Below are 23,233 nucleotides of genomic sequence, written 5' to 3'. Positions count from 1 at the left end.
CCCTAAAGTCAGGAACAAGACAAGGGTGCCCACTCTCACCACTACTATTCAACATAGTTCTGGAAGTTTTGGCTACAGCAATCAGAGCAGAAAAAGACATAAAAGGAATACAAATTGGAAAAGAAGAAGTAAAACTTTCACTGTTCGCTGATGACATGATCCTCTACACAGAAAACCCTAAAGACTCTACCAGAAAACTACTAGAGCTAATCAATGAATACAGTAAAGTTGCAGGATATAAAATCAACACACAGAAATCCCTTGCATTCCTATACACTAATAATGAGAAAATAGAAAGAGAAATTAAGGAAACTATTCCATTCACTGTTGCAACGAAAAGAATTAAATACTTAGGAATATATCTACCTAAGGAAACAAAAGACTTGTACATAGAAAACTATAAAACACTAGTGAAAGTAATCAAGGAGGACAGTAATAGACAGAGAAATATACCGTGTTCGTGGATAGGAAGAATAAATATTGTGAAAATGAGTATACTACCCAAAGTAATTTATATATTCAATGCAATCCCTATCAAGCTACCAACGATATTTTTCACAGAACTAGAACAAATAATCTCACAATTTGTATGGAAATACAAAAAACCTCGAATAGCCAAAGCAATCTTGAAGAAGAAGAATGGAACTGGAGGAATTAACCTGCCAGACTTCAGGCTCTACTACAAAGCCACAGTCATCAAGACAGTATGGTACTGGCATAAAGACAGAAATATAGATCAATGGAACAAAATAGAAAGCCCAGAGATAAACCCACGCACCTATGGACACCTTATCTTCGACAAAGGAGGCAAGAATATAAAATGGACAAAAGACAGTCTCTTTAACAAGTGGTGCTGGGAAAACTGGTCAGCCACTTGTAAAAGAATGAAACTAGAACACTTCCTAACAGCATACACCAAAATAAACTCAAAATGGATTAGAGAGCTAAATGTAAGACCAGATACTATAAAACTCCTAGAGGAGAACGTAGGCAAAACACTCTCTGACATAAATCACAGCAGGATCCTCCAAGACCCACCTCCCAGAATATTGGAAATAAAAGCAAAAATAAACAAATGGGACCTAATTAAAATCAAAAGCTTCTGCACAGCAAAGGAAACGATAAGCAAGGTGAAAAGACAGCCTTCAGAATGGGAGAAAATAATAGCAAATAAAGCAACTGATAAAGGATTAATCTCCAAAATATGCAAGCAGCTCCTGAAGCTCAATTCCAGAAGACTAAGTGACCCAATCAAAAAATGGGCCAAAGAACTAAACAGACATTTCTCCAAAGAAGACATAAAGATGGCTAACAAACACATGAAAAAATGCTCAACATCCCTCATAATCAGAGAAATGCAAATCAAAACCACAATGAGATACCATTTCACACCAGTCAGAATGGCTGCTATCCAAAAGTCTACATGCAATAAATGCTGGAGAGGGTGTGGAGAAAAGGGAACCCTCTTACACTGTTGGTGGGAATGAAAACTAGTACAGCCACTATGGAGAGCAGTGTGATGATTCCTCACAAAACTGGAAATAGAACTGCCATATGATCCAGCAATCGCACTCCTAGGCATACACACCGAGGAAACCAGAATTGAAAGAGACACATGTACTCCAATGTTCATCGCAGCACTGTTTATAATAGCCAGGACATGGAAGCAACCTAGATGTCCATCTGCAGATGAATGGATAAGAAAGCTTTGGTACATATACACAATGGAGTATTTTTCAGCCATCAAGAAGAATGCATTTGAATCAGTTTTAATGAGGTGGATGAAATTGGAGCCAATTATACAGAGAATGAGATGGCTGGATGGCATCACCGACTCTGTGGACATGAGTTTGAGTGTACTCCAGGAGTTGGTGATGGACAGGGAGGCCTGGCGTGCTGTGATTCATGGGGTCGCGGAGAGTCGGACACGACTGAGCGACTGAACTGAACTGAACTGATACAGAGTGAAGTAAGCCAGAAAGAAAAACATCAATACAATATACTAACGCATATATATGGAATTTAGAAAGATGGTAAGCTGAACCCTGTATACGAGACTGCAAAAGAGACATAGGCATATCGAACAGTCTTTGGGACTCTGTGGGAGAGGGTGAAGGTGGGATGATTGGGGAGAACGGCATTGTAGCATGTATATTATCATAAGTGACCAGTCCAGGTTCGATGCATGATACTGGATGCGTGGGGCTGGTGCACGGGGATGACATGGAGGGAGGATATGGGGAAGAGGGAGGTGGGAGGGGGGTTCAAGAAAGAGAACACATGTACACCTGGGGCATTCATGTCAATGTATGGCAAAACCAACCAATATATTAATGTAAGGTAATTTGCCTCCAATAAAATAAATTTAAAAAAAAAAGAAAAAATTCTTTCTTTTTTTTTTTGTTCAATTCAAGTTTGGAAAGGACATCATGCATCAGAATTGAGAAAACCCAGAAATCAGTGTGTGGGACTCAGAAAAGAATAAGAAAAAATTGAAAAAGCACTTTGTAAATGAAAATAAAAGTAGGAGAAAGACAGCGAGATATAATGCCTTATAAGAAACAGTAGATGAAAAGAAAGTCTCTTAAAAACTATTCTGTAAAAAACTTCTGGCAAATAAATTAAGGGAAAAACTATAAATATTTGATGAATATGTTAAAAGTGGAAGATCACCATAAGAGATCTGATAAATGACTGCTTATTGTTTAGTCGCTCAATTGTGTCCAACTCTTTGTGACCCCATGGACTGCAGCACACTAGGATGCCCTGCCCTTGTATGAATGATTGGAGTCTCTGAAAAAGTAAAATCACAGCAAAGATACACAGCAAATATTAAACATTATGATGCAAAGTTTTCTGGGAAAAAAGGCTTTGAAATTGTTTATCAAAAATAATGAGCATATACTTGCAATGACTATACTTTGCAACTGTAAAAAATTATTTTAAAAGAAGATATATTTTAAAATTTTGATGAAAATGATACTGTAGTAAAGCTGCTGCTGCTGCTAAGTCGCTTCAGTCGTGTCCGACTCTGTGCGACCCCATAGACAGCAGCCTACCAGCTCCCCCGTCCCTGGGATTCTCCAGGCAAGAATACTGGAGTGGGTTGCCATTTCCTTCTCCAATGCATTAAAGTGAAAAGTGAAACTGAAGTCGCTCAGTCGTATCCGACTCTTCTCGACCCCATGGACTGCAGCCCTCCAGGCTCCTCCGTCCATGGGATTTTCCAGGCAAGAGTACTGGAGTGGGGTGCCATTGCCTTCTTCGTAGTAAAGCTACTAGGTTTTAAAAATAAAAGTCCTTTGGACAGCTAGAAGAAAAGAGTGGGGGAGATATAAGGGAATAAAAACTAAAAATTTAAAAGCCTTTTCAGAGAGAAAAATCTCTGTGTTAGAAGAAAAGAGACAAACACATTTAAGTTACATGAGAGAAATGATGAATCAGGAACTTTTACCAGCCAAACAAAATGAGTTTTGAAAGTCCTGACATGCAAATCATGAAAGACCTAGGGTAATATTGATCTCCTATGACTAGTGGAATGAGCAGACGTGCGAAAACAGAATCCTTACAGACAATGACATAAGGACAGATGCAACTAAATTTGCAGTTCCTTACTCAACGAAGACTGAGTTGTATGTGAGGGGGGATATCCTGGTGGTGGTCACAAGGGTGAGTGCCTTACGACAAGTTATTAGGTTCTACCTCTGTTGAGGGTGCTTTTCTGTACATGTGTGTGCTTTCAGAAAAAAATTATTTTAAAAGAAGATATATTTTAAAAATTTAATGAAAAACCTTAATATAAATATTGAACATACAGATAAATGCACAACATATAGATAAAACTGTAGGAAAAACTAACACTAAATCTATACAACAAAACAACTGAAACTGTACTAAATGGGGACCTCAGGAGAGAAGCAGTTAGGCCTCCCCTGATCTGGTCCAGATGAGGCTCCTGGTGCTGTGGGGGATCCCCACTCTGGGGTCCAGGTCCAGGTCTTCATGGATTCAGATCAGAGCCTGCAACAACACAGACAGATGCAGAGTCAGACAGAGGAGGGCTCCCTGAGGAGGGTGTAAAGGACCAAGATTTCCCAGGATCTGGACCTGGCTTTGGGACTCAGATTTACACAGGGCCTGTGTCCTGCTCTCTCCTGAGTGCCTTTTCTGTCATCAGGGAGTCTTTAGCAATGTCCCACAGGAGCAAGTACACCTGAGCATCTGGCCGGCACCCCTCAACTGATGGGTCCCCTGGACAGTGAGACTCAGGCAGAGGAACAGGGGACTCTGGGATCCAGGACTGAAAGCTTGGGTCCCCCCTTCCTTTTAGGCCCTGGGAGAAGCATGAGGTGAGATGACACAGGGGGTAGGAGAACCTGCCCACCCACCGTACACTCAGCAGCACTGCTCCTGAGACCTGAGCGCTGGAAATGGACAGACACCTGGGGTCTCTGTTTTCCTTGATAATCATTTCCAAGCCCCAGCCAAACTCTCCTGAGGTTTCAAACTGTTATTATGTTGTTGTAATAAAAAGGTACATTTTATGCTTAGCGTGTTGCAACATTAAAATTTGACAGAAGACACTGATTTTTAAATTATAATAAAATGTTAATGACATAATTGGGAAAAAAAAGGAACTTGAGTAACTTGAATCCTGCCACTCATCCCAAGTGTGCTGCTCAGTTCAGTCATGTCTGACTCTGTACACCCTAGGATTATTGCCCAACAGGCTCCTCAGTCACTGGGATTCTCCAGACAAGAATACTGGCGTGGGTTACCATTTCCTTTCTCCAGGGGTCCTTCCCTACCCAGAGACTGAACCCGAGTCTCTTGTGTCTCCTGCATTGATAGGTGGCTCCCTTACCACTAACAGCATCCCAAGCAGCACTGTATTGCTTTCTGGTTTGTCTTCAGTTGGACACATACACAGAAGAATTTACAGAACCTCCAACTTCAGCTTGAGAAATTGTGCCTGAAGTGACCAAGTCTCCAGGTTCAAGAACCTGAGGGACCCCAGACTGGACACTTGCCTGAGGACACCCCCCCAGGCTGACTGGGACCCTCGGGCCCAGGGAGCACCCACAGGGAGGCAGAGCTGCCAGGTGACCCCTGCCTGCACGAGCTCTGGGCGCCTGTGTCTCCTTCACTCTGTTCCCAGAGCCCAGGACTGGGGAGGGGAGGGCCGCCCCAACCTCTCTCTGCCGCTGGTGATGGACCAAGGGTGCCCCCTGCTGCCTTTAGAGGGGTTGGGAGGGCAGAGCTGGATCCTGCAGAGGGAGATGAGGAAGCCCTCAAGGGGGATCTTTAAAGAGAACACGCTGGAACAGCAGCTCCTGGACTCCTGCACACTCCTCCAGTAAACAAGCAAAGAGTTTTCTGAAATCTGGAAGGAAGAGGTCAGTCAGGCAGGTCCATGCTCTTTCAGGGCAGGAAAGCAACCATATGGGGAAGCCCAGGGCAGTGCAGACTTCATGTGGGCACTTCAACTGCGTGCGTCCAGCCATACCAACTCCAGCCTCCACTCCTTCTCAGGCCAGTCATAGTGACAAAACCAGGTTCAAGGGTGCAGACATGACGTCAGGAGCCGGGGCGATGCTACGAGAGTAGGGGAAGAGGGCTGCAGACAGATTCATAGGTTTTACATGCGCTCCCAGGATCCCCAGTGCCTATAAGAGACCAGGTGCTCCAGGAGGATAATCATAAAAAGATGGAAAGTGGAGATGGGGAAGGGTTACAAGGAAGAGTCTATGGATCAGAAAAAGAGAAAAGATTTAAAAGATATGAAAGAGAGAGAAATGACCTCTGTGTTCTTGCTCTCCATCTCTGAGTCTTTATTAACTGCTCTGCAGATTTCTGGTGTCTGAGGGCAGCAGTCTCGTGGAGAGTCTGTGGGAAAGAAAAGGGGAGACTTAGAGTCAGGATGTGCCTGGGGGACCCTGGTGCTCCTCAGAGCCTGACCCTGGGACCCCTGGTGCGTTTTCTCCAGGGACAACCCAGGGCCTCAGGGTTTCAGCTCTTAAGTGGGTCTCTGACCTGAAGCTTCCTGTCGCCACCCTCAGCTTGTCTACGTGTGACCAGGAATGAGGCCGCGACAACCTGTTCCTCCTCCAGGCGGTCACTGTCTCTGTGCATCTCTGCCCACGACCTTGCTTGCCTCCTCCTCCCGCTGTTTCCTCTCTCGTCCTTCCTCATTTCTCTCCTCTAGTCCCTGTTCTTGTCCTTCCTCCTTGAAGCTCCACCAACCCTAGAGTTCTCCAACACGACACATTGGAAGAAGGACCATGGGTGTACGGCCACTGTCTTCTATCAGCCCATTATTTAATTAAACAATCCATCCCTGCCAGGGAGGACCCAGCATGGACCTGAGAGTGTTTTGAGCCCTGGGGGAGGGAAAGACAAAAATTTCACATAACAGAGATTCTCCTGTTGCCTCTGGTGACCTGAGTTACCTGGGAGATGCTTAATGCTCTCAGCAACACTTTAAGTTTCACAGATCCTTAGGGCAAACACTTCCAATTTCATTTAACCAGAATGATGTGACAAGGGTCCTCCATAAAGATCTGGTAGCTGCCTGGTTTGCACTGAGACTTGGAAAATTGGAGGGATGAGACCTGGGAAGATGTACGGAAAGGACAGAGGATGGGGCGGGCCTGGGACTGGGGAGAAGGGGCAGGACGGTCTGGATGGAGCAGTGGGTTCTGAGAGCAGCAGTGACCCCGGGACCTGCTGCCCTGGGACTGCTTAATCCCAGGAGACCAGGTCAGCAGGACTGTGAAAGCAAGTGTGTGAACAAGCCCAGTGGCCCCTTCACAGACTCTAGAATCTGCAGCCATGGAGGGTCTCTAGGAGCAGCTGGACGTGGACCTCTCACATGGAAGCATCTTCAGCACATCAGCCTTGGCTGGTGCAGAGGCTGAGATGAGCTTCAGGAGACCGAGCCCAGGCAGGGACCACAGAGCCTGTGTGCTCTGACTCATCCACCCCTGGGAGCGCCCTCTACATGAGGGATTAACAGTGAGGACAAACATGAGGGGAAGTCACAAGTCCTCAAAGTGCAGGAGGAGAGAGTTCATGTCTCAACTACCACCTCACACGCGCTACAGGGATGTGATCTCCAGCGTCAAATGACAATGAGAGTTTTGTGCCTACTGGGATATGACCATCATAGTTCAACATGAAGAGAAAACAGAGTCTGCAGTGCACAATACCCGAGCTGTGCTGACCAGAGACCAGGCTTCCATACTAGTCAGTGACAGAAGCAGGAGAGAGCAGCTCTTACAGGAAAGATAATTTTTGAAGAGTAAAGCAAGAAAAGGTGATAATAAACAGAGCACAATGCATGTCCAGGACACAATTTCTCTATCATATCATTAAAATATGAAAATAGTTAGTCAGAACTCTACACACAGTTCCTTCTTCCTAATGTCATGTTCTCTTTCCTAGCCTCTAAGCTGAGGGTTTATCTCTAAAGTCCAGGAGCCCTCTCCCATCAGATCCATTCTGAATGTTGTTTCCTTCCCGTGTCCCCTTCCTTATCACGGCACCAAATGCTCTCCACAATGCCTACCGCAGAAAAACAATCTTGGGCAACAAGGTGATTAGAATGAGCGACCCACCCACTTCTGCTCCAGTTGAGGCCCTGCTGGCTCTCACAGCATCACCTTGATCTTTTCCCCAGGGTCCTGAAGAGACACCCCACTGCGGATAGCAGATGGCAATCATCTGTGCTCTGTGCAGTCAGAGCCCTTCAATAAGACACTGATCTCTGTTGCAAACCTAAAGACAGAGATGCTAAAAGAGTCACTTTTCAACCTCTCACTTCTACAGGACCCTTAGAGCTCTCACCTTCATGCTAACCAACCTGAAATCACAAGTATTTTTTGACACATGTAAAACATGACTTTAAGCGAACTATAACAGTCACATCTGGCTAGTGGCTACCACACTATAATACACAACAACCTCTATATATGTTTATATATGTGTGTGCTTAATCACTCAGTTGTGCTGGACAATTTCTGACCCCATGAAGTGTAACCCACCAGGCCCCTCTGTCATGGAATTCTCCAGGCAAGAGTACTGGAGTGTGGGTAGTCATTTCCTTCTTCAGGGAATCTTCCTGACTCAGGGTTCGAAGCCAGGTCTGCTGCACTGCAGGTGAATTCTTTACTGTCTGAGCCACCAGGCAAGATTGAATGAATCTTAAGATCAGCACCAGTGGTTCTAACACTTCTGATAGATGGTGGCAGAACAGTTTATGGCATACCAGGGCACTGTGGTAAAAGGGAGGGTATAGGGCTTCGAAGGTGGCTCAGTGGTAAAAAAAAAAACCTGGCTGCCAGTGCAGGGGACATGGGTTTGATCCCTGGGTTGGGATGACGTTTTGGCACAGGAAATGGAAACCACTTCAATATTCTTAGCTGGAGAAACCATGGACAGAGGGACTGGGGGGGTATAGTTCATGGGATCACAAAGAGTCGGACACAGCTCAGTGACTGTCAAATGAATATATATAGAATGTTATCACCCTTCTCTTGGTTATTCCCTCTGCATTGTCTACCCTTTTCAAGATGGCTTTTTACCTATAGATTAACAAAGAAAAGACCTCTGGCCCATGAAATTATTTAGCCTGAGGGGGTAAGAGAGGGATGTGGCCCTCTACTGGTTTCCATGGTAACCAGTGTAACCAATGAGCCAATCTGCTGTTAATTCCCCCTGTAACTGGTAGACTCCCCATCCCCCCGGAGTGAAGAATACTGCAGCTGCTGTCTTCTGCCTGTCACCTGCGATCCACAGTGCATGTCTCTCCAGGACTTTTACTTCAGATATATAAGATATTCCGTCTATTAAAACTTTGCTATTTCTGTCAACTCTGGGACCTTTCTTCGGCCTCAAATCTAGGCAGTACAGGCCTGTAAAGTGTAGCCCAACAGCTTCTGCAGGTTATCTGGCTGGCCTGATTTGATGATTCATTTATGGGTTTTTCCTGGGCTCATGCACACATCCCAGGTACTCATGAGCCTTTGGGACACTGAAATACTAACGTCAACACCCAGATCTTAGAGGAATTGCCAGCAGGTGCTCCACTTGAGAGGACAGGTATGGACACAGGGCCCAGGGCGCCTGTGCTGAACATAATCAGAAAACAGGTGCAGAAGAGAAAGAGGGACACTTCGTCTCTTCATGAGACCATCCTTCCAACCACTGACTGAAAGATCTAGAGAGGGCAAGGACAAAGTGCCTTTAGAAAGCAAACAACCTGCACACTGAAAACTACAAACCACACTGAAAGAATGAAACCAGGCACAAGGAATTGAAATGACATTCCATGTTCATAGACTGGAGACTTAGTACTGTTGACATTTCTACACTACCCAAAGCTAAGGCAAAATTCATTGCAACACCAATCAAAGTATTAACATCATTTTCATAGAAATGGAAAAAGCAAATCCAAAAAGATATATGGAAACATTAAAGACTGCAAATAGACAAAATAATCCTGAGAACAAAGATCAAAGTTTCTCACCTCCTGATTTCAAGGCATATTACAAAGATATAGGAATCAAAGCTCTATGATACTGACATAGAAACAGATGCATAGCCCTAAAGACCAGAATAAAGAGCCCCAAGTAAACTCATGGGTACACGGTCAAATGAAATTCACCAAGATTCTAAGACAACAAAATAGGGAAAGGGTAGTCTTTTCAACAATCAGTAGGATGAAAAGATAAACTACAGAAAAAATACAAAACATATTCAGATAAGGAGCTCATACTCAAAATGTATAAGAAAATACAACAACTCAAATGCAAAACAAATTTAAAAAGATAAATGAGTCGAGGAGTGTGCAAAGATGGTGATCAAAACCATCTGGAGCTTTTGTCTGGAGGATGTAGGGGGTTCTAAGAGGATCAGTGACCCCGAGTCCTGCTGCTCTGAGTCTCTGACCTAGGTCTGAAAGGTCCCAGGAGACCATGTGAGAACATGTGTAAAGAAATCCAGTGGCCCCTTCACAGTCTTTAGAATCTGCGGCCATGCTGGTCTCTAGGGGCAGCTGGACATGGACTGCTATCACAAGCAAGCACCTTCAGCACAACATCCTTGGGGAGGTGTGTTGCTGAGATGAGCTCCAGGAGACTCAGCCCGGGCAGGGACGCCAGAGCACACGTGCTTTGACTCATCCAATCCGGAGAGCACCCTTCATACAAGTAATAAACAGTGAAGACAAACATGAGGGGAAGCCACACGTCCTGAAAATGCAGAGGGAGAGAGTTCATTCTTCACCCACCACCTGACATTCACTGCAAGAATTTGGTCTCCAGTGTTAAGTGACTATGAGAATTTAGTGCCCACTAGGATGGGGCCATCATAGGAGAATTTAAACATGAAGCTAAAGTCCCTGTCCATACTACCCTTCAGATACTAACCAGAAACCAAGCTTTCATATTTGGTGGTGAAAGGACAAGGAAAGAGGTGTCTTGTGAGAAAGGACATTTCTAAACAGAAAAGCAAGAAGAGATGACCATAAGTGCAGCCCAATACAGCACATGGACACATAGCTCTATTATATCATTAAAATGTCAGTTCAGTTCAGTTCAGTCGCTCAGTCGTGTCCGACTCTCCGCGACCCCATGAATCACAGCACGCCAGGCCTCCCTGTCCATCACCAACTCCCGGAATTCACTCAAACCCATGTCCACAGAGTCAGTGATGCCATCCAGTCATCTAATTCTCGGTCGTCCCCTTCTCCTCCCGCCCCCAACCCTTCCCAGCATCAGAGTCTTTTCCAGTGAGTCAACTCATCGCATGAGGTGGCCAAAGTATTGCAGTTTCAGCTTTAGCATCAGTCCTTCCAATGAACACCCGGGATCGATCTCCCTTAGAATGAACTGGTTGGAACTCCTTGCGGTACAAGGGACTCTCAAGAGTCTTCTCCAACACCACAGTTCAAAAGCATCAATTCTTCAGCGATCAGCTTTCTTCACAGTCCAACCCTCACATCCATACATGACCATGGGAAAAACCATAGCCTTGACTAGACGGACCTTTCTTGGCAAAGTAATGTCTCTGCTTTTTAATATATTATCAAGGTTGGTCATAACTTTCCTTCCAAGGAGTAAGCGTCTTTTAATTTCATGGCTGCAATCAGCATCTGCAGTGATTTTGGAGCCCCAAAAAATAAAGTCTGACACTGTTTCCACTGTTTTTCCATCTATTTCCCATGAAGTGATGGGACCAGATGCCATGATCTTTGTTTTCTGAATGTTGAGCTTCAAGCCAACCTTTTCACTCTCCTCTTTTACTTTCATCAAGAGGCTTTTTAGTTCCTCTTCACTTTCTGCCATAAGGGGAGTGTCATCTGCATATCTGAGATTATTTATATTTCTCCCAGCAATCTTGATTCCAGCTTCTGCTTCTTCCAGCCCAGCGTTCCTCATGATGTACTCTGCATATAAGTTAAATAAGCAAGGTGACAATATACAGCCTTGATGCACTCCCTTTCCTATTTGGAACCAGTCTGTTGTTCCATGTACAGTTCTGACTGTTGCTTCCTGACCTGCATACAGGTTTCTCAAGAGGCAGGTCAGGTGGTCTGGCATTCCCATCTCTTTCAGAATGTTCCACAGTTTATTGTGATCCACACAGTCAAAGGCTTTGGCATAGTCAATGACGCAGAAATAGATGCTCTTCTGGAACTCTCTTGCTTTCTCCATGATCCAGCGGATGTTGGCAATTTGATCTCTGGTGCCTCTGCCTTTTCTAAAACCTGCTTGAACATCTGGGAGTTCACGGTTCACATATTGCTGAAGCCTGGCTTGGAGAATTTTGAGCATGACTTTACTAGTGTGTGAGATGAGTGCAATTGTGCGGTAGTTTGAGCATTCTTTGGCATTCCCTTTCTTTGGGATTGGAATGAAGACTGACCTTTTCCAGTCCTGTGGCCACTGCTGAGTTTTCCAAATTTGCTGGCATATTGAGTGCAGCACTTTCACAGCATCATCTTTCAAGACTTGAAATAGCTCAACTGGAATTCCATCACCACCACTAGCTTTGTTCCTAGTGATGCTTTCTAAGGCCCACTTGACTTCACATTCCAAGATGTCTGGCTCTAGGTCAGTGATCACATTATCGTGACTATCTTGGTCGTGAAGATCTTTTTTGTACAGTTCTTCTGTGTATTCTTGCCACCTCTTCTTAATATCTTCTGCTTCTGTTAGGTCCATACCATTCCTGTCCTTTATCGAGCCCATCTTTGCATGAAATGTTCCCTTGGAATCTCTAATTTTCTTGAAGAGATCTCTTGTTTTTCCTATTCTGTTGTTTTCCTCTATTTCTTTGCATTGATCACTGAGGAAGGCTTTCTTATCTCTCCTTGCTATTCTTTGGAACTCTGCATTCAGACGCTTATATCTTTCCTTTTCTTCTTTACTTTTCGCCTCTCTTCTTTTCACAGCTATTTGTAAGGCCTCCTTAGACAGCCATTTTGCTTTTTTGCATTTCTTTTCCATTGGATGGTCTTGGTCCCTGTCTCCTTTACAATGTCACGAACTTCCATCCAGAGTTCATCAGGCACTCTATCTATCAGATCTAGTCCCTTAAATCTATTCCTCAATTCCACTGTATAGTCATAAGGGATTTGATTTAGGTCATATCTGAAAGGTCTAGTGGTTTTCCCTACTTTCTTCTATTTAAGTCTGAATTTGGCAATAAGGAGTTCATGATCTGAGCCACAGTCAGCTCCTGGTCTTGTTTTTGCTAACTGTATACAGCTTCTCCATCCTGGCTGCAAAGAATATAATCAATCTGATTTCGATGTTGACCATCTGGTGATGTCCATGTGTAGAGTCTTCTCTTGTGTTGTTGGAAGAGGGTGTTTGTTATGACCAGTGCGTTGTCTTGACAAAACTCTATTAGCCTTTGCCCTTCTTCATTCCGTGCTCCAAGGCCAAACTTTCTGTTACTCCAGGTGTTTCTTGACTTCCTACTTTTGCATTCCAGTCCCCTATAATGAAAAGGACATCTTTTTTGGGTGTTAGTTCTAAAACGTTTTGTAGGTCTTCATAGAACTGTTCAACTTCGGCTTCTTCAGCGTTACTGGTTGGGGCATAGGCCTGGATTACTGTAATATTGAATGGTTTGCCTTGGAAACGAACAGAAATCATTCTGTCGTTTTTAAGATTGCATCCAAGTACTGCATTTCGGACTCTTTTGTTGACCATGATGGCTACTGCATTTCTTCTAAGGGATTCCTGCCCACAGTAGTAGATATAATGGTCATCTGAGTTAAATTCACCCATTCCAGTCCATTTTAATTCACTGATTTCTAGAATGTCTGTGTTCACTCTTGCCATCTCCTGTTTGACCACTTCCAATTTGCCTTGATTCATGGACCTAACATTCCAGGTTCCTATGCAATATTGCTCTTTACAGCACCGGACCTTGCTTCTATCATCGATCACATACACAACTGGGTATTGGTTTTGCTTTTGCTCCATCCCTTTATTCCTTCTAGAGTTACTTCTCCACTGATCTCCAGTAGCATACTGGGCACCTACCGACCTGGGGAATTCCTCATTTAGTATCCTATCATTTTGCCTTTTGATACTGTTCATGGGGTTCTCAAGGCAAGTATATTACAATGTAGGAAGAACAAATCACAGTTCCAATACATTTCCTTCTTCCCAAATTTATATTCACCTTCCTTCATCGCCACAGAAGCAGGTGTAACCCGAGTGGTCCAGGAACCCTATCCCCTAAATCCCACCTGAGAGCTGTTCCCTACCTGCGTTATCTTCTGTATCGCTGCTGCTAATGCTCTCCAGAAAGCAGTCTGTAGAAAGACAACCATGAGCAATAATACAGTTATTATACAAGTTGACCCACCCATTTCTCCTCCTCCACTTTGCTCACACAGCATCTTTCTGGTTTTCCCTCCAGGTTCACAGACCTCCCCTGTGCTTTGTGGAGTCAGAGCCCTTCAACAAGATCTTGAGCACAGCTGCAATATTTCACATGAGAGAGAGATGCTGAGGGAATCACCTTTCAACCTTACATTTCTAAAGGCCCAATTTAGCTTGCATTCAAGCTTACCAACCTGAAATTTCAACACTTATGGACGCACTTGAAATATGGCTTGGGTGACCAGGTAATTGTGTGGTTTTTGTTTTGTTTTTAATATAGCAAGTTAAGTATTGTTTGAAATATGTTCATTATAGATAGGCAGATCTGACCAGTGACTACTACACTGGAAAGTTCAGCTCTAAGAGCTCCACAGTCAAGGAAAAGGCAACAAACTGTCTGTTCTTGTTTGTTCTTTATTGCAGATTTGTTGGTATAATTTGATCATTCACATGTAGGTATACCTGGGGCTCTAGGACACAGTCCAGGCATTGGGGGCTTCCTTGTGGACATTCCAACAGCAAGGTGAATACTCAGTTTCAAAGAAAATTCCCAGTAGGGAGCTCATTTGTAGGCAGAGGTAAAGGGCATGACCCAGCACTCCTGCACTACAAGTAACCAGAGAGTAGGTACAGAGGGGAAGGAGAAACATTCATTCTCTTCATGAGCCCATCTTTCCCATCCCTGATTCTAGGGGACCCAAGCAAGGCAGTAGAAAAGGCTCCTTAGGAAGTGAAAGATTTGTGCACTGAAAACCATGTAACACTGTTGAAAGAAAGAAGAGACATGTAATTCCAATGACATACCATACTCACAGACTGGAATATGGTCAAAGACTAGAAGGTCACAGACTGACCTTCTTATTCTACTAAAAGTGATGCACATATATGTTGAAACAACTCACAAAATATCATGTCATTTTTATAGAAACAAACAAACAAAAAGAATCCCCAATACTAATACTTACGGAAATCAAGCGAAATCCAAAGAGAAAAACCAATATTGAGTGCACAGAACAATGGGGCCTTAAGGCTTCCTGAATTCAAAACACGTAAGAATGCCACAGCAGTCAAAACAGAGTTCTACCAGAAACAAAATAGGCAGAGAGGCCAATGAAGGGATTCTTGAATAAATTCACACATGTGTGGCCAAATGATCTTTGCCAAGGTACTAAAATTATCAAGTTAAGAAAGGATAGTTTCCTCAACAATCAACAGAAAGGCAACCTATAGAATGAGAGGAACTATCTGCAAACTTTGTATCTGAGTAACGGAACAATATCCAGAATATATAAAAAAGTAACTACAACTTCAAACCAACAGCAGGCAAATAATTGAGTTTAAAAAATGTGTAAAAAGCTTCAGTAGACATTTTTTCATAGAAGAAATAGAAGTGATCAGTATACATAAAAAAGTGCTCAACATCACTGCAGCTGCTGCTGCTAAGTCACTTCAGTCGTGTCCGACTCTGTGTGACCCCATAGACGGAAGCCCACCAGGCTCCCCCATCCCTGGGATTCTCCAGGCAAGAACACTGGAGTGGGTTGCCATTTCCTTCTCCAATGTGTGAAAGTGAAAAGTGAAAGTAAAGTCGCTCAGTTGTGTCCGACCCTTAGTGACCCCACGGACTGCAGCCTACCAGGCTCCTCCATCCATGGGATTTTCTAGGCAAGAGTACTGGAGTGGCTTGCCATTGTCAACATCACTAAGTATGAGCAAAATGGAAAGCACAAGTCACTCAGTCGTGTCCAACTCTTTGTGACCCCATGGACTTTACAATCCATGGAATTCTCCAGGCCAGAATACTTGAGTGGCTAGCCTTTCCCTTCTCCAGGGGATTTTCCCAACCCAGGGATCAAACCCAGGTCTCCTGCATTGCAGGCAGATTCTTTACCAGCTGAGCCACAAGGGAAGCCCAAGAATGCTGGAGTGGGTAGCCTATCCCTTCTCCAGTTGATATTCTTGACCCAGGAATTGAACCGGGGTCTCCTGCATTGCAGGCGGATTCTCTACCAACTGAGCTAACCAAGTCAAAAGATGATACAACCTTTCAGGATGTGTGTTATAAAAATAAAATAACAAGTGTTGGCAAGGATGTAGAGAAGTGGAACATTTGTACCCTGTTGGTAGAAATGGAAAATGGTGTAGCCACTATGGAAGTTTAGAAGTCCCTCAAAAAATTATTAAGAAAACTGTTATAAGATTGAGGAATCACTCTTTTGAGTTTATGTCCAAAGGAGATAAAATAAGAATGTCCAGGAGATATCTACAGTCTCATATTCATTGCTGCATTGTACACAACAACCAAGACAGAAAAACTATCCAGTGTCCATGGGCAGATAAATCATTAGAGAAAATATATATATATTCCAGTGGTGTATATATACACTGGAATGTGACTCAGTCTTTAATAATGAAGGAAATCCTGTCATTTGCAGCAATGAATGAAGCGGGAGGACATCGGTAAGAGTAAAATAAGCTAGTCACAGGAAGACAAATACTGCACGATTCATTTTACCTGAGTTATCTAAAGGAAAACTCAGGGAAGCAGAGAGTAGAAGGGTAGTTCCAAGAGCTGGGAAGAGGTTGATACAGGGAATGTCTGTTCAATGACTATAAAATTTTAGTTGCAAGATGGAAAAGTTCTAGAGATGTACTGAACAGCACGGTGTATGGAATTAACAGGACAGACTGGACACTTCAAAGCTTAAGAGGCAAAACTGGACTGAAATTTCCTCCATCTGTTCCTAGAGGGTCTCCTTTCTCAGATTCCTCTAGAACTGGGTGTGGCCTGCGGGTACCACAAGGGGCTCCCTGCAGAAGAATCGGGCCTCCCCAGTACTAGGTGCCTTGGGTGAGAGGGGAAGATTCATTCGGAGGGTCTAATAGGAAAGAGTCTGAATGAGGGACGAGGCAGAGTGATTAATGTTGACCAATCAAAATACCATAAGACCTACTAAGAGACAATATTTATAATGGCAACCCACTCCAGTACTCTTGCCTGGGAAATCCCATGGATGGAGGAGCCTGGTAGGCTGCAGTCCATGGGGTCGTGAAGAGTCAGACACGACTGAGCGATTTCACTTTCACTTTTCACCTTCATGCACTGGAGAAGGAAATGGCAACCCACTCCAGTATTCTTGCCTGGAGAATCCCAGGGACTGAGGAGCCTGGTGGGCTGCCCTCTGTGGGGTCGCACAGAGTCGGACATGACTGACACGACTTAGCAGCAGCAGTAAAGGTGTGTTTGACCCAGTAAGGGAGGTTCTAAAACACAGTTTTGTTCAAAAGAATCCTGCAGGGCTTCCCTGGTGGCTCAGTAGTTAAGAATATACTTGCCAATGCAGGAGATATGGACTGGATCCCTGGACTGGAAAGATTCCACATGTCCCAGAGCAACTAATCCCATGTGCCACAACTACTGAGCCTGTGCTCTAGGGCCCAGGAGCCACAACTACTAAGTCCAAGTGCCAAAACTGAGGAAGCCAGAGAGCCCTAGGACCCACGCTCTGCAACAAAAGCAGCCACCAAAGTGAGAAGCCTACTCACGACAACTAGGGAGTTGTCCTTGCTTTCCACAAGTAGTGAATAGCCTGTGTAGCAATGAAGGCCCAGTACAGACAATAAAAAATATCAATAAAAATTAAAAAGAATGCTGAAAATATTTTCCTGGAGAGTAATGGGATTTGTTTTCCAGGTTAAAGGATGTACACTTGGTGTAAAATCAAAGCATACAGTGAATGTGTATACTTTGTTTAATTCTTATTTACATCCTTATTCATGGTGCAATGGTGATGGGCATTTTGGGGGTGGAGAGTTGACAACAGTAACAGTGATATTTAGGGTGACAAAAATTGGGAAAAACACAACACAAAAAATTCACACACACAAAAACAATCACACTATTCATTACACTTAGGGACATACCCAGTCCCATGGACACAAACCTACATTATTAACCATAATACAGCTTCTTCCTGGAGCTACAGTAATCAGCCACATTATCTACTTGAAAGCTACTTTCTATCACCAGGGCCCATATTCATTCCCAGCAGGAATTTGGAATCAGTTTGGCCTCTACACTAAAACCAGTGAGAAAGCCTTAACTTTCTCATCTACAAAGCTTTATCTCCCCAGCTGAATGATTCTAGAATACATACCACTTTCACATGCTGGAAGGGCCACCTGCAAGGACAGAAGAGAAGACACTGTGAGGGTAAGATCACACAGGTGCACAGTCTTTGGTTCATATGGTGACAGTAGAAAACCTGATGAGGGACAGTGATGGAGTCAGGGAACCCAGCAAGATCAGAGCCCACACACTCAGGATGAAAGGCAAGACCTTTGCCTGGAGGATGGAACTTCCAAGTCCACTTGGGTTGGAAATTACAGAATTCCTTTCCTAAAGGAAAAGGTACTATAGGAGAGAGAACTCTGTACTCTGCAGGGTGTAATGGACGCTAACAATTGTAATATCCTGTGGACTGAGGCGTCTTGAGTTGGTAGTAAGACTCTCATTCCACATTATCCCAACCAAGGGAATTGCCGGAGAAGGCAATGGCAAGCCACTCCAGTACTATTGCCTAGAAAATCCCATGGATGGAGGAGCCTGGTAGGCTGCAGTCTGTGGGGTCGCTAAGGGTTGGACACGACTGAGCGACTTCACTTTCACTTTTCACTTTCCACTTTCACACATTGGAGAAGGAAATGGCAACCCACTCCAGTGTTCTTGCCTGGAGAATCCCAGGGACGGGGGAGCCTGGTGGGCTTCCGTCTATGGGGTCACACAGAGTCGGACACGACTGAAGTGACTTAGCAGCAGCAGCAAAACAGGCACACTCAAAGACTCGTAAGTTTATTCTACTGAAAGAGAAAGGAAACAATACTTCTATCTCAGACCAGAATAAAAAGAAAAACTTGCCTTGGAGACACACAGCGGCTCTTCTGTCCTGTCACAAGCTGGGTTGACTGGCAGGTCCTCAGTGAAACCTAGAGAGACAGAGAGTAGCTGTTAGAAGAGAGATGAGGCTGATCAGGAATTGGGAAAAAAGAAAAAACAGTTTTTTTTTTTCTTTGTATGAACATGGGGTGGTGTGTATGGATGAGGGAGGTTAGTAAGCATGGGCTGAACTTGTGTCCATCCATCCTCTTTGGAGGAGGAAGGAAAGCAAAGGAGAGGAGGAAGGAAATGAAAATAGATCTTTGCCCTCCAGCTAAGAGGATCCTAATCCAAAGGAAATATTCAATCTATAAAAAGAAAAACTCTAAAATGCATGTACTGTTCACTGAGAGAGACCCACGACTCCTCCTGCTCATTTTGAGCTCCTGATAAATTGTCACAGTCTCTTGATTTTTCCCAGATCATGCTTTCTCCGAGCTCCACAGTTGCTGCTACTCTGTTCATGTTTCCTATGAGATTTTGTACTTGATTAAAAGTGAACTGTTAAAAGACTGAATTTAATCCTGGGCCATTCTACTAATTCACTAATCACTTGTCTTAAAGAAAATCAAATATACAAGATTTGAAAACACTGAATCCTACCATTTAATTACAGCCGCTATGAATATCATCATATTTTTCTATCAATATTTGTTTCTTACACTGTGTGCATGTCCACTGAGTCAGTGGCTGTCAATACTCACAGGGGCTATATGTTTAGTGGGACAGTTGATTATAAAAAGCATGGTTTCTCCACCTCACTGGTCTTCCTGGGGAGCTAGAGGGACACAGAGTAGCTGTCAGGACACTGGTGAGGCTGCTCACCAATTACTCAGCATTTTTCTTTTTTGGTTTTTTTTTTTTGATGGGGTCATGGGGTGGAGTGCATGCATGAGGGAGGTTACTAGCTATGGACTGAGCTGCTATTGAATCATCCTCTTTGCTGGATGAAGGAGAGCAAAGGAGAGGAGCAGGAAAGAAATGAAACACAGCTTCTGCATTTAACTACTGATAACCTAACCAATGGGGACAAAAGAAACACTAAAATGCATGCCAGTTTTCAATAACAGAGACCCATGACCCTCCTGCCTGTTTACAGCTTCTAGTAAATCGCCCCTGACTTTTACATTTCTTTCTAGATCACTGCCTCCCCAGGATTCAGTTACAACTATGGTACTTAACAAGTCTTCTATGAGACTTTGTTCTTGATTAAAAGCAAACTCGGTTAGAGGACTGAACTCAATCTTATCTTTCCAAATAGCTATTATCAATCACGTGATATTTTTTCCTACTCTTCATCTTCCAAACAGTGTTTGCATGTCCCGAGTCAGTGGCTGTCCGCACTCACAGAAGTCACACATTTAGTGGGACAGTTCACTATGGTGAGGACGCATGGGGTGAATGCTATCTCTCACCAAGCTGTGCAGGAGATCCACAAAAAGAGTCACAGTCGCTATGCTATCGAGTCCCAAAGTGAGATAGATCTATTTGACACCTTCCCTTCAGGGTGTGCTACAGGGCTTACTCAAAGTAAGGCTTATTTTAATGTGACCCAGTACAATGAAGTATCTTCCCGATAATCTGCTTTATTCCTTGTTTAAGCAATGACACTGGCACCGAGTGTTGTGACCTAAGTTGTCGACACAAGCGCACATGATTCTCAGAATCTGTGATTTGACCAGGAGCATGCAAGTCGCAGGGTGCCTTTCACACTACAGGCTCTGCCAAAATTGTCTGTTAATCCATCTTTGGTTGCCATGGTTTCTGTGACGACCACGGAAAAGTGAAAGTGAAAGTGGAGTTGCAAAGTCATGTCTGACTCTTTGCTCGCCCATGGACTGTGGCCTACCATGCTCCTCCCTCCATGGGATTTTCCAGGCAAGAGTACTGGAGTGGGTGGCCATTTCCTTCTCCAGAGGATCTATCCAACCCACAGATCAAACCTGGGTCTCCCGCATTGTAGGCAGACTCTTTACCATCTGGGCCACCAGGGAAGTGACCACAGAGCTCCCCTTATAATAAAGGGCACAATCTGGACCTCTGGAGCAGCCAGTAGCTCCTGGTGTGGGTCACAGATGGAGAGATCCCCATGTACCATTATTGAGGATCCCAGGGCTGAGTGTCAAGTGAAGGTCAGGTGTCCAGAACAACCATATTGGGACCACACTTAGGTATTCAATATGGCTTTTCTATTTAGCAGGTCAAGAACTTGGGCCATTTTGTCCACCACCATCTCCATTTGAGGAAGATGAATATTAACCTAACTTGGGGAATGGCTGAGCTGAGGAAAGAATCATGTAATTAGCCAGTGGTGATAAGAAGTGTTTAGAGAGTTCACACTTGACTTGTACTAAGAGGGAAACATCTCTGAGGACACACACACACATACATACACACACAGACAGAGACTCAAAATCACATCACATGGGCTCACAGATAGCATCCAATCCCTGATTCACACAAACCCACAGCATCTAAATGGTGTAGTTGATTACAGGGACCATAGAACACAGTTAAGGTTCATCTTGGGAGATCAGTCTCTTCTCTGAATCCACACCTCTCAGCCCCTGTAGGAATCCAGCGTCAGGGTGCCTCTCCAACTAGAGCCATCAAGAGAGCCCCACCTCCATCATCTAGATTGTACCTCAGCACAGGGATGATCCCTGAATATTTACCATGTTTGTAGACTACTCCGTGTTCCTGCAATTAGAGAGAAGAAAACAGTGTGAGGGTCTCAGCATCATTATCTGCAGTAAGTCTTCTGTTATCTGATATTTATCCTCAGATAACAAATTCTTTCAGTCAATGGCCCCAAAGGAAAACAGGGCAGACACCTGTTGAAAAGGCTGGACCTTTTCACATGAGGTCTCAGTTTCAATTTGACCAATAAATACAAACTTACTTTTCAAGAAGGAGAAAATTTCTCTTGCTAAAAGCACCTACAGTAGTAACTGATGCTGTCTATTTTTAATGTCCTATTGAAACAGGTCTGTGTTGATAATAGATTTAACCTCAATATTTCCCCAGCCAAGGAATTGCATACATCAGTGACAGTTTATATCGTCAGACTACAATAACTGTATTCAGCTGAATAAAAAATAAAGAAGTGAAGGAGCAGTCTTATCCCTGATAAAGAGAGATGAGTTTACCTTCAAATTATTTAGAGGCTGTTCCTCAGCACAGGCCCTGGACAGTTCCTCCACCATGTCCTCCTGGGGCGCTAGAGGGACAGAGAGCAGCTGTCAGGACACAGGTGAGGCTGCTCACCAGTCACCCAGCGTTTGTCGTTTTTTGATTGGGACATGTGATGGAGTGCATGCATGAGGGAGGTTAGTAACTATGGACTGAGCTGATGTTGACTCAAACTGCCGAAGGAAGGGGAGCAAAGGAGAGGAGCAGGAATGAAATGAAACACAGCTTCTGCAATTTAACTAGCGATAACCTAACCAATGAGGACAAAAGAAACACTAAAATGCATGCCAGCTTTCAATGACAGAGATCCATGACCCGCTTGCCTGTTTACAGCTTCTGCTAAATCACTCCTGTCCTCTGGAGTTCTTCCTAGATCACTGCATCCCCAGGATCCACAGTAAAGCTACTGAACTTACCAAGCCTTCTATGAGCCTTTATTCTGGATTGAAAGCAAACTCCGTCAGAGGACTGAATTCAACCCTACCTTTCCAAATTGCTACTATCAATCATGTGATGTTTTTTCCCCAGTCTTCATTTTCCAACAAATGTTTGCATGTCCACTGAGTCAGTGGCTGTCCACTCACCGAAGTCAGACAATTTGTGAGACAATTAATTGAGGATAAAAAGCATGGGTGAAAGATGTTCTGACCCAGCTGTGCAGATTTACAAATAGAGCCATGGTCACTAGGCTAACTATCAAGTACCACTGTGTGATCTATTTGACACCTTCCCTTGAGTGTGTGCTACAGGGTTTATCAATGTAAGGCTTATGACAATGTACAGTGAAGTATCTCCCTGGTCATTATCTGCTTCATCCTTGTTTAAGCAATGACAGCAGCACCAACAGATTTGACCTACAGTGTCTACACAAGACCTCACAGCTCTCAGAATTTGTGAGTTGACCGGGAGGATGCGAGTCCTGAGGTCCCTTTCAGAGTGACGACTGTGCCACAGCTGGTTGTTAGTCTACCTATGGTTGCCCCTGGGTCTGCGACCACTGAGGCTACCTTATAATGACGGACATGGTCTGAACCTCTGGAGCTGCTAGGACTTCCAGGCATGGACACAGATGCAGGGACACCCTTGCTCTATGACGGAGTATCCCATGACCGAGTGATCAGTGCAGGTCAGGGGTCCAGAGCAGTCACACTGGGACCACCCCCAGGTTCTCAGTTTGCCTTGTCCATTTAGGAGGTCAGAGCTT

General features: G+C 44.1%; 1 protein-coding gene across 11 annotated transcripts in view; it reads right to left on the bottom strand.

Moving 5' to 3' along the window:
* Nucleotides 1-3,766: 3,766 nt before the first annotated feature.
* LOC129557819 (uncharacterized) overlaps nucleotides 3,767-23,233 on the bottom strand; it is a 37,661-nt gene continuing 18,194 nt past the window's right edge. For 4 of the 11 annotated variants that reach the window (XM_088845167.1, XM_088845171.1, XM_088845169.1 and 1 more), the window contains 7 exons: nucleotides 21,987-22,057; nucleotides 21,513-21,537; nucleotides 18,820-18,887; nucleotides 18,059-18,083; nucleotides 13,784-13,831; nucleotides 5,801-5,886; nucleotides 4,027-5,383 (listed from right to left, as the gene is read on the bottom strand). In XM_088845167.1, coding sequence (XP_088701293.1) covers nucleotides 5,144-5,383; nucleotides 5,801-5,886; nucleotides 13,784-13,831; nucleotides 18,059-18,083; nucleotides 18,820-18,887; nucleotides 21,513-21,537; nucleotides 21,987-22,057 — 563 coding nt within the window. In that variant the 3' untranslated portion in view covers nucleotides 4,027-5,143. The other 7 variants (XM_088845175.1, XM_088845174.1, XM_088845173.1 and 4 more) reach the window with 6 other exon arrangements.

This window comes from Moschus berezovskii, chromosome 17 (genome assembly GCF_049115385.1).
Source record: "Moschus berezovskii isolate FMDL1 chromosome 17, NW_MosBer_1.0, whole genome shotgun sequence".
Taxonomy (NCBI): domain Eukaryota; kingdom Metazoa; phylum Chordata; class Mammalia; order Artiodactyla; family Moschidae; genus Moschus; species Moschus berezovskii.
Note: the sequence above shows the minus strand (reverse complement) of the source record. Positions and strands in the feature narration are given on the sequence as shown.